The 12,381-nt window shown below is 43.4% G+C and overlaps 1 protein-coding gene across 1 annotated transcript in view; it reads left to right on the plus strand.

Annotated features, from left to right (window-relative positions):
• Positions 1-12,381, plus strand: part of LOC127425321 (disks large-associated protein 3-like) — a 37,822-nt gene that overhangs the window by 21,654 nt on the left and 3,787 nt on the right. The window contains exons 5-8 of the mRNA XM_051671171.1: positions 252-760; positions 877-971; positions 5,258-5,733; positions 7,107-7,198. Of these exons, the coding sequence (XP_051527131.1) occupies positions 252-760; positions 877-971; positions 5,258-5,733; positions 7,107-7,198 (1,172 nt within the window). The remainder of the gene's footprint in view (positions 1-251; positions 761-876; positions 972-5,257; positions 5,734-7,106; positions 7,199-12,381) is intronic.

Here is a 12,381-nt window from a genome sequence, read left to right on the forward strand (position 1 = left end):
AATGGGCCATACAGTTGTACTTGAACCGTCTGGCAGGCATTGTAAAGTTGAAAGCTGGTGTATCCTCACTTATCTTCAATATTCTTCTGATTTATGATTAAAGCTAATGGTTTACCTTCTTGAGCATAGATCTAAGTTAACCCCAACGAAAAGCTTGTTTTGTTATTTCTGAGTTTGTGAATAGCCTTTCTTCTTTCAAATGAATGACATAATTGAGTAGTGTGTAACAAATCCTGTCTTTGTCTTTATAGTATTCACATACAGGAAAGGACCCCCTCCTCTGCCCCCACGAATGTCCAAGCCAATGATCTCTGTGACTGCTCAGAGCAGCACTGAGTCCACTCAGGATGCTTACTTCCAGAGCACAGGGCAGCCCGCTCTGGTCCGCCCCAGACAGCATAGTAACTCAGTGGACCTGACGGAGAGCAGCGGGGGCCGTACCTCTAGAAGTAGCCACTATCTGGGCGGAGGACCAGCGCGGGTCAGACAGAGCAGCAACTCTGCAGAGAGCTTGAATGGCAGGGCCCTTCAGACAGTCAGCTTCACTAGTGGACATGTTCCGATGAAACCAAAACACAGCAGCTCAGCTGATAACCTGCTGGAGGGACCAAGGGTATCCAGGGACCGGGCTGGATGCAGCCTGGGCAAATCTGCCTCTCTTCCACAGAACAGCATGTCCCTGGCCAAAGCTCTGGCTGGAGGAGAGGACTTCAAACAGGATGGAAGGGGAAGGAAATGGAGACCCTCAATAGCAGTGCAGGTATAAAAGGACACTATCCCATGAGCACTGTTCAGAGTGCCCAGCTGCTTTAAAGTTATTATATCTCGGTGTGTCTTGGTCTAACTGCTTTGTTAAATACCTCTCTGTGTGGACAGGTGGACAGCTCAGAGACATTGTCCGACTCAGACCCAGAAGGCAAAGCGCTGCGAGAGGTGCACTCCATAGGGGTTCAAGTAGAGGATGACAAGAGGTGAACCTTGCTTGTTGTTTCATTGCACATGAAATGTCTTGATGAGTGCAGGGTTGTGTCCGAAAGCTTATAAATGCTGCCTTCGGAGACTGTAAGTGGAGCATGGCATCAAGGCACATCAAAATCCAGTATCTTGTCTTCTGGGATGCTTTCATCTAATCAGTTTTTGAAGGGAGCCTATATCCAGCTTTGCTGACTTTGAAATCCCAAAATCCTGAATGCACAGTTTGCTGGTTGGTTGAAAGAATAAACATGGAGCATGTGAAAGCAGTAATTAGTTAATAAAGGTCCAGTTTTTCAACAACAAAAAAATCAACTTAGAACAACTTAATTCATGAAAAATAAACAATCTTAGGCTCACTTGAATTAGTTTAAGGTCATTAGACATGATGTTATGGTGCTTTGGAAGACTATCCACCTAGTGTCCTTAGGAGGTGCCTTCATATGCAAATTGATGTCTGTGAAGTCATTAGCCGCATTTCCACTACAGTGTCTGTGTGAGCCAGGGCTCAAGCTGCAAGACCAAAATCGATATGCATTCCCACCGTCTGGCCAATTGCCCTGCAGCATTGCCAAAAAATCTGCCCTTAATACACCGCCCTGGTGCCAACGTCACACACCCCGCCCATTTTACAAGCAAGAGGGAAGTTCTAGCTGAGGTATCAGACTCTGGAGACTAGCTAGCACTCGAAATGAACATGATGGAGACTGAAGCTGCCGTTTGTTTGCTTATTTTGGTCTTTGCTTTGTGGAAAGCCAGACTTGACTCAGCGAAACTCATTGACCCCGCCTCAATTCCCAGTTGGCCTTCTTTGGCCCAAGGGTAATCACTGGGCACTCGACCGTTGGCCCCAAAGAGGCGCGATTATGCCCTGGAAGGGACAGTGGGTATACAACTGGCCCTGACAAGCACTAGCACACCCTCATTTGGCCCGATAGTGGAAATGCGGCTATTTACTGACAGGGCAGTGAGACAGTAAGGCAGCTGCCTTAGCTTTCAGGCGCAGCCCAGTTTTCTTACCTGTGTTCATGTTTTTCCTATTAAAAAAGGAAGTTGGGGTGGGATATATTGAAAGGCTCATACTTTTTTTAAATAGCCAGTAGGCTTTAGTTTATGTCAGTGCCATGAACCATGATTTGCTACTTGCAATTTGTAGTCATGGGCAGGTTTAATTAAGGGGAGGGACATTCTCATTCTTGAGAGCATTTAATTTGACACACACAAAAAAAGAAAATAAATCCTTTATAGTGGCATTCTGCTTTTTGAGTTTGAGATTCCACTGGTTACAGAGCTAGGGTTGGTAGAAATCTGGAGAAAAGCCTACTTTATTCATGCATTTTGAGAAATGAACAGATGTAATATAAGCATAACAAATAATACAAATGAACAGTATTTTACAGTAATTATGTATATGATTGACATACAATAGCTTATGCTTGTCAGTGAGGTCTAAAATGTTACTACTTTTGAAATTGGCAACAGTAAAGCATGATCTATCACAGGGTTCTTCTAAAAGTTCAAATTTAAGTAAACTTGAACTGTATGTGGAGTTTAAAAATCAGCACCCAGAGTTAAAGATAGGGAGATCAAAATTTTGTGAACTGAGGCCAAAATAGTGTGTGCTTGCAGGAGCATCTGGAACTCACACTGCTTGTGTCTGAACACAACATCAGAACATCAAGCTGATGGTTGAGTCAACAAAGCTAAACGTGGACTACAAGGACCTGCTGGAACTTACAGTCTGTGACATAAACATTTATGACTGCATGCTCAACAAGTGTGACCAGTATCCAGGTATAGAAGCCTTACAGCAGATGCTTGAAGAGTCAGACAAAGATGACACACTTCCTGATAACATCACATTTAAGCAGTTATGATTACAGATATGGTCACTGTCATTCTCCCTAAGGATGGATTCTCTGTTTCTCTGGCTGAGAAACTCAATGCGTTAAAGACACACCATTGATTGAGGACATTAGCATGGAAAACTGTGATGTTTTTGTAAAATTCTTCCACCCACATGGACCAAGAACATCATTCAAAATGTCTACTGAGGACAAAGTTTGGGTTCCCATGATCAATGTTCTCAGAAAACTAAAACCTGCTGAATTGACTACTGTCACCGGATGCTCCTACAACATTTCAGAGACACTGAGTGAGGAAATATCACAGCTTCCAATAAATCATGTACATATAAACATGTAAAATACTGTTCATTTTTGTTATTATGTTATGCTTATATTACATCTTGTTTTCTCAAAATGCATGAATAAAGCAGGCTTTTCCCCAGATTTCTACTAGTCCTAGCTCTGTGACCAGTGGAATCTCAAACTCAAATTTTACAGCAGGATGCTACTATAGAGGACTTATTTCTGTGAAAATTTCCGGTTCCTATCACCAGAAATATTCAACCCGAAAATGAGGGAAATGTTAAAAATGGCACTTTCTCGCCCCCATAAAAAAATAAGAGCAGTCTCAAACCTGAAATGTTCTGCATGCACAATATACTTACCTAGGTACACCCTAAAGAAAGACTGAGACTCGAACCCTTCCCATTATAAATTGACCCTAAATGTGTAACTTTGAGCAATCTTGAGCATTACACTTGGACTTAAGTTCTAAGTCTAAGGAACAAGAATGTACAAAATGTACCTTGTAATGTGCTCTAGAGATTGCGCAGATGTTGTGCGCCATGACACAAAGATGGCACAGAGATGGACTGACCCCAAGATGTTAACATTTTAAATGCGTATTATTACACAGCTCTCTGGAATACTTGATTCTGATTGGTCAGTTGCAGCATTTTTTTTGTCTGATATTTCAGTATAATGACCACTAAACTTGGCAACCAATTTCCTACACTGTGCATATTTCTCATCGCATTCTGCAGTCTCTTTCTACTCAAATGATTAAATATTTTCAAATCGGATCAATATTGAATGTCCATTTATTTACTTGTATGGAAAGTAGCAGGATATTATGTGGCATAATGTATAGTCTGCCAGTGATTATCACAAAATAAACCCCTTTAGGATGATAATGACTGGCTGACTGTACATGATCCTGCACAAAGTTAATTTTGTCAACTTTTAGTAAAGTATGCTAGCATATAGAAGGCCTCAAAGGTAATAGGCATTGACTAAAATCCACAAAACTCTAACTCCAACTCTGATATCTCACTTTGTTCTCCTAATTAGTGAAAAAGCAGTGAGGGATGGTTGGTTTATTTCTGATGTGGGGTGGAGTGTGAATGTGTCACAGTGTTAGATGAGCAAGAGGTGCAGGTGGAAGGTTCACACACATGCAAACAAATGCACATGCACACGTATGGGGCGTATGTGCCGGGAACACTTGTGAAATGATGTCATTGTCACTCATCCACACATGAGCTCGTATAAGTCTTGTGATCATTAATTATACTTGTCAGGCATTTCCTTGATTTAGCAGAAATGCTTTTGGTTTTGAGTAAGAGCTGTTAGGGAGCTTGGTGTTAACAAAGCTTTAAAACCTTTGCTTTGAAAGTGCCTTAGTAATGCAATAGGGTCATATATATATATATATATATATATATATATATATATATATATATATATATATATATATATATATATATATATATATATATTATTATTTTATTTTTTTTTTTATTGACACATTTTTTAATCAATATTAACTATGTCACATTTATTTAAGCTATTGCACAATGTTTGTCAGGAAACAGATGACTTTAAATAGAAACTTAAAACGTCTACCTCCAGTTTCACCCTTTGAGCATCAATTTATTTGCTGTCATACGAAATGACTGTTTCAATAACCAATGGTGATACATAGGAAAAAGGATGGCCAGAGGCTGATATAATGCCAATATACAGTATGCACTACCAGTCTAAAGTTTAGGCACACCTACTCATTTTATTATTACTATTTTCCACATTTTAATATAGTTGTAAAGTCATCAAAACTATGAAATAACACAAACAGAAGTATGGAACTGAAGACATTTGACAGGTAGTGTATAATATATACAATTAAATGCTAGCAACTGAGATGCACACAAAATTGCTAAAATTAAATGAATGTTTATTTTACACAATACTGACCTAATTCTCTAAACATTTTCAGAGAAAATGTTAACTACGAATGTCAGATTTCTGTTAAATGGCCAGCAGCATGGTTACTGGCTAATGTTGATTATCTCAAAATGTCCAATATCAGTCGATTAAGCTGCCTTGCCAATATATCATCTACCACTACACAAAATGTACCTGTTGTTGTTTGTTTCCAGAAGAGCTCGTTTCAAACGCTCCAACAGTGTGACCGCGAGTGTCCAGGCTGATCTTGAGACGGAGGGTTTCGGTGGGCTGACTGTACCCACTCAGGACAAGGGTCTACAGTTCGGCTGCTCATTCCAGTGCCACTCTTCTGAACCAGAATCAGCTGACCAGTTTGCAGAGTACCGCACAGTGCACACACAGGGCCAGTGGGCCTACCGTGAGGATTACCACAGTGGTTACACCACTGAGCTCGGTCCAGAACTGAGAGCCCTGCCTCGCTCTCACTCCCCCCTGCCACTGGCCCCTGAGCGGGGAGTGGAAGGCTGGAACGAGGGCCCTCGGAGCCTCCCTGACTCAGGCAGAGCCTCGCCCTGCTTACGGGATGGAGAATTCTTCCTTCGTCTCTTGCAGACAGAGGTGGAGAGGATGGAGGGATGGTGCCAGAATATGGAGAGAGAAGCAGAGACAAACGAGCTGCCAGAAGAGGGTGAGTATGCAGGAACAGAACAGAGGGCTTTGGGGAGGCAGGGACAGTGGCAGGTGACAAAGAGGGGAATAAAGGCGTTAGCTCTATTCCAAAACCTAGTGAGCTGCCTTGGTGCCTCCTGCCGACATATAAAGCTGGCTTCAAAGGTAGCATCCAAAAGATCATGGAACTTCATAGTGACTAATTTGGAATGCTCTACATAGCCAGAATCTCCACACGCCATACAAATAGCACGTGAGTTACAACGTGATAATCTAATAAGCATAAATGTTCATGGCTCACACAAGTTTTGAGTAAAAAATATGGGTAAAATCTGTTTTTAATTATATTTTATGATGGCATTTTAGTGGCAAGTTAAAAAATAAATAAAATAAAAAAAACTATGATTTCGAGAATACAGTTGTAATATTATGAGAATAAAGTAAGATTTTGAGAATACAGTCAAAATTACTGCAATAAAGACAGCATTACAAGATTAAAGTCACAATATTTCAAGAATAAAATCATATAATTATGAAATTAAAGTTGTAGCATTACAATATTATTTTAGTATAATAATATTATTATATTGTCTGAATTTCAAACCGCAAACTATCTTAACTATGGTACCAGACAGGCCTTCAGGAAATTGCCTCTTGCGCCATCTGAAAAGGCAACCAATGGTCAACTCGAAGGGTATCGATGGTTACATCTGCTCCACTTTGCTGTTCTCTACCGAAGTACTTTCCTTATGACTTTATTCTCATAATGCTATGGTTTATGCTTGTAACATTACTAATTTATTTACTTAATGTTATGACTTTAATCACATAATGCTACGACTTTATTCTTGTCATTTGTTACTTTATTCTCATAATTATTCTACAGTAGTTTAATCTCTTAATGTTATTCTCAAACTATATTTACATTAAAGATTTTGTTTATTTTATCATGGCACTTAAAGGTCATTGTAATATTTAACAATTTTTTTGTAATGATCAACATTTCTTTTGCTTCGGTCACCATATTGGATTTATTTTTTTCACTGCATTCTAGGATTTCTGGGAAGGGTACTTGCAATGCTGCCTTAGAATTTGGCCAAAAGACGGTATCTTTTGGAATGTTCTTTGAGTTGGGAGCCCACCTACTAAATGATGCCTTAAAATGCTTTGTCCGTAAACAGCTCACTAGGTTTTGAAACATAGCAGTATAGTCCATTTTGTAACACTGTCATGCTAGCGTCCTGATTTCTGAAGTGCAAGCTGTGATGAGAAACACCACCTGTGCTAATCCATTGTGATGAGGATTTCTCAAAGTACAGTTCTTTTTTCATCTGGTCTAAATGCTGATCTTTATGCTGAGTGTCTTTATTTGTTTCTGTTTGTGTGGTTCAGTGCTGGAGCTCATCAGATGCGCTGTTGGCAGTGCTCAGATGCTCATGTCACAGAGAGTCCAGCAGTTCTTCAGGATGTGCCAACAGAGTGTGGTGAGTGCTTTGCAGTAAACTATATATTCAGCACACGACGTCTAAACATAAGGGATTTCAGCATTTGTATTGAAGTTTTGTTTACAGGGTCTTGTAAATAAATAGAATACTTTGTAAGGACATACAACTTATATATATAAAGTAACAATAGTAAAAGTAGCCATTCTATTTTATATAAAATAGAATGGCTACTTTTACTATTGTTACTTTCTTCACAAAATTCTAATCAAATTGAAAACTTGAAGTAAAATGTAGCACATTTAACCCTTCTGTTATCCTCAAATTTACTAACATCTTTTATCCTTGGGGTCAATTTGACCACAGCAATTTAAACCTCCAAAAAAAGATTTTTACCCAAGTTTATGTGTCAGGTACTTTATGTTTCTTTGTTGACTACCTAAATAGCCCTTTAAATAAAACATAACCCCCCCCATACATCCAGAATACCTATTGCACGACTATGGAAAAATATGCAAATCACCATAAAATCTTACTGAATGACCTAAAATTGGAAAGAAAGATCTTTTTGGTATTTTAATGGCTTTATATTATTTCTAAGTACAGATTTTTGTTATTTATAATATTTGGAAAGAAGAACAATTTCTGTTATCAAGGATATGGCATGTATTATGTTCGGGATCAATTTGACCCCAGGAAAAACAAACACAATTTCAAACATTTAGAAGGATTTAATTTGTAAAACAAAACATCATCATCATCAGAACAGCAGTAAGGGACACATAATAGTTCTTTATTTACAAAAAAACACCTATAAAAAGTACATTTGAGCATTGTGTCAGGGATTGTTCTATGCTACTGTAAGTGCTATGTATGCAAATATGTATGTGTGAGATTGAAAAAAAACAAAGTTACGTAGTCACCAAAATGAGTACGAACAGCATAGACAGAATATGAACAGCACATTATTTTTCCTACAGCCCACCAGAAGGTACAGTCCAGACATTTGTCTGCACTACTGTGCACAAGATGTGCAGAGAGTGTGTGCGTGCTCCTTGCAGACGTATTTCTTGCATTTCACACAGGTGTTGCTGGTCTTGGAGTCATTTCTGTTGGGACAGACCTGGCACCTGCCACGTTTCCAGCCTGCAGTTTGAACCACTGGGGTGTGTGTCTCCATTTGGATGTCCTTCACAACAGTTGCAGCAGCTGTTGATGCTCTTGGAAGGCACCGTCTTCTCTCGATATGAGGTTTCAACAGCATGTAACCCAGCTGCTCCAGGAAAATCCTCCTTCGACTCAGTTTTCCGCTGTTCCAATCCTTGTTTATTTCAATCCATAATACAAAGGCATTATAGGCGCTCACATCAATGATGTTGAAGAAAATGACAAAGGGCCAACGGGCAGTCATGCGTCGGCAGTTTTAGGTAGCTGTGACCTTGTCCAGATTATCAACCCCTCACTTTGTCTCATTGTAGTCCAAGACCATTCGTGGTTTTCTGTCTTCTCTGGTGTTCAGGACAGCATCTTTGTGCATGGTGCTCATCAGCAGGACATTTTTTTTCCCTTTCTTGGGGCAACAGGAGACAACAGTGGCTCTACCAGTGAAGGCAAATATTGAAGATGTTACTGTAAATATTCCAGCAAGAAGGAAGCGGGAAGCGGGGTGGCAGTCCAGGTAAGTCAGCTTTTTAATTCAGCGTTTTCAGCTTCACAATCAGAGTTTTGGCTTTTCAGCTTCACAATCGATGTATACACTTTAGCTTCACAACAAACATATGCTTTAGCTTCACAATAAATATACACTTCAGCTTCACAACTTTGTGTTTCTCTGTCACTGACAGCCTTTTTAAGCCTGTCTCCATTGTCACTGTAATGAGACACAGGTGTTAAGCTTCAGTAATCAGTAATGATGGCCCTTACCGCTTCCTCTCTCCCCAATGACAGACACACGACCTTGTCCCGCTCCACATACTCCCACTGCCCGACTCAGGCCCGGGCAACATCCGGCCTGCTAACCCCCCCCCCCCCCCACCCCCCATTCCTGGAGAGGAAGTCAGCCACAACCATCTGTGGCCCCGGCCTGTGGACGACCTTAAATTTGAAGGGCTGAAGTGCCAGGTACCAACGAGTGATCCGCGCATTGGTATCCTTCATGCTGTGGAGCCACTGAAGCGGGGCGTGATCCGAGTGGAGGATGAAGGCCCGCCCCAGTAGGTAGTAGCGGAGGGTTTGGACCACCCACTCTTTCTCTATGGTACTGTACTTAGTCTCTCTCAAAGAGAGCTTACGACTAATGCACGGGGCGCTCCACCCCCTCCACCTCCTGCGAGAGCATGGCCCCAACCCCCTCTCTGATGCATCCGTCTGTAAAATAAAGGGGAGAGAGAAGTTAGGAGCATGTAAAAGCAGCCCGCCACAGAGTGCAGATTTCACTCTCGTGAAAGCCTGTTGGCACGCCTCCTTCCACTGGACTGGATCTGGTGCCCACTTTTTAGTGATATCAGTCAAGGGGCTGGTGACATCAGAAAAACTAGGAACAAACCTTCTCTAATAGCCAGCCAGCCCCATAAACTGCCTCACCTCCTTTTTGGACCGCTAGCGCTGCGGTCTTATCAATTTGGGAACGTACCTGCCCATGACCCAAGTGGAAGCCCAGATACCATACTTCCACCCGCCCAATTGCGCACTTTTTCGGGTTTGCCGTGAGCCCCGCCCGCCTCAGCGACCTCAGCACGGCTCTCAGATGCTGCATATGCCTCTGCCATTCATTACTGTATATAATGATATCATCTAAATAGGTCGTGGCATATGCAGCATGTGGCCAGAGAATCCTGTCCATGAGGCACTGGAACGTAGCGGGAGCCCCGAACAAACCAAACAGAAGAGGGACGAATTGGTGTAATCCGAACGGTGTGGAAAAGACAGTTTTTTCTCTGGATAATGGAGTTAAGGGGATCTGCCAATATCCCTTAGTTAAATCCAGTGTCGAATAAAATTGTGCCGCACCCAACCGATAGAGCAGTTCGTCAATTCGGGGCATTGGGTACGCGTCAAATTTAGATACCATGTTAACTTTTCGGTAATCAACACAGAACCGGACTTACCCGTCACTCTTAGGTACAAGAACAACCAGGCTGGCCCAATCGCTGTGCAATTCTTCTATTACCCCCATCTCGAGCATTGCCTATAATTCGTCCTGAATCACTTTTTTCTTATGTTCGGGCAAGCGGTACGGCCAACTACACACTACCACTCCTGGTGGAGTCTCGATATGGTGTTGTATGAGGTTAGTACAAGAGAACATGTCTGCAAACTCATTTAGCAATTTGGCCACCTCCGTGAGATGGGACAGTGAGAGGTGGTCTCCACAAGGGACCGGGGTGAATGGGTCGGCTTTGAACTTCACCTCCAGACCGATCTCCGCCCTCTCCGGAACTAACGTCGCCATGGACACGGGGACTGCCTCTCTCCATAATTTAAGGAGGTTGAGGTGGTAAATTTGGCATGCTCCGCCTCTATCCGTTCGCTTAACCTCATAATCAAGATCCCCGACTCGCAGTGTAACCTCAAAGGGTCCTTGCCACTTGGCGAGCAATGGTGGGGAGTAATACAAGTACTTTGTCTCCCGGTGCAAATTCCCATAGCTGGGTACCCCATTATACAGCCGGCTTTGTGTCTCTTGAGCTTGGAGCAAATTTTGTTGTGAAAACTGACCCAGTGTTTGTAGCTTTGCTCGAAGATCAAGGAATTTCATTTTTGCTTTGGGTTTGATTACAACTCGAATCCACCAGGGCTTGGTATTTACAGCCCTTAATTTTTACCAGTATACGGTACGTCCCTGCTCGATCGGGGGCAGTATGTGGCATGTCGGGTGCCCGGATCTATGTCTCCGCCTCCCTTACTGGACACCGGCTTTGGACGTGTCTCAGTTCCCCGCAACTCTGGCAGACTGGCCCAGGCTTCCCGGCTGCACTTGTGGTGGTGGAGACATCAACCTGGGAAGGATGACAGAGAGGGGTAGGGGAGGGGACCGGTGAGTAGTGCAGCCCACGAAGGCGGGGCGCCGCTTTGGATGGCACGTATAGGGCGAGAGGGAGGAGAGGGAGGAGAGGGAGGGGCAAGAGGAGGAGGAGCAGCAAGAGGGAGAGATAGAGAGAGAGAGAGATCTGGACTGTTTGCTGGTTTCCGGGTAGGCCACCATGTGGGCTTCGGCCAGCTAGACGCCATCATCCACTGATGTGGGGCGATGGCACTGCACCCATTCCGTGGTTCTTCTGGGCAGGCAAAAAGTTAGCTGCTCCAGCACCATCAGCTCGATGACATATTCCACGCCGGGGACTTCTCTGGCTAGCACCCATCTTCGGCATGCATCACGGAGCTGCTGGGCAAATGCAAACAGGTGGCCGACTTAGCTCAGCGTGAGGGAGCAGAACCGCTGGCGGTAATGTTCTGGGGTGCGGCCAACCTGTTGCAGGACAGCGGTCTTCAGCTTCACGTAGTCCAGGCGGTCCTCAGCCGGAGGCGGTGGCTGACTGCTCGAAGATGCCCATGAATGCCTCCGGATTATCCTGGGGGCCCATCTTGGAAAGTAGGATGTGTGGCTGCTTCGCTACCTCCGGGGTCGTGGCGGAGGTTCCGCCTGGAGCCAGCCTGCTCCGGAAGGCCTACCGATCCTCTGCCTGAGCTTGGAGAAGCTCCTGGTAGTGCCGCTCCTGGGCAAGAAGGGCTTGACGATGGGTCTCCTGGATGCTAGCCAGGGCACGGATGAGTTCATCCAGTGGTGATGTGTCCATGGCAACCAGACTTCTTCCTTATCCCGGGTTTCGGCACCAGTGTAAACGTTCCAGTAAGAAGGAAGCGGGAAGCGGGGTGGAAGTCCAGGTAAGTCAGCTTTTTATTCAGCGTTTTCAGCTTCACAATCAGAGTTTTGGCTTTTCAGCTTCACAATCAACGTATACACTAGCTTCACAACAAACATAGGCTTTAGCTTAACAATAAATATACACTTCAGCTTCACAACTTTGTGTTTCTCTGTCGCTGACTCTCTCTGTCTCTCCGGCATTCTTGGCAGCCTTTTCAAGCCCGTCTCCATCGTCACTGTAATGAGACACAGGTGTTAAGCATTAGTAATCACCAGGTGATGGCCCTTACCGCTTTCTCTCTCCCCAATGACAGACACATGACCACGTCCCGCTCCACAGTTACCTTCCTGTTCTTCATCG

The sequence above is a fragment of the Myxocyprinus asiaticus genome, chromosome 34 (assembly GCF_019703515.2).
Source record: "Myxocyprinus asiaticus isolate MX2 ecotype Aquarium Trade chromosome 34, UBuf_Myxa_2, whole genome shotgun sequence".
Taxonomy (NCBI): Eukaryota; Metazoa; Chordata; class Actinopteri; order Cypriniformes; family Catostomidae; genus Myxocyprinus; species Myxocyprinus asiaticus.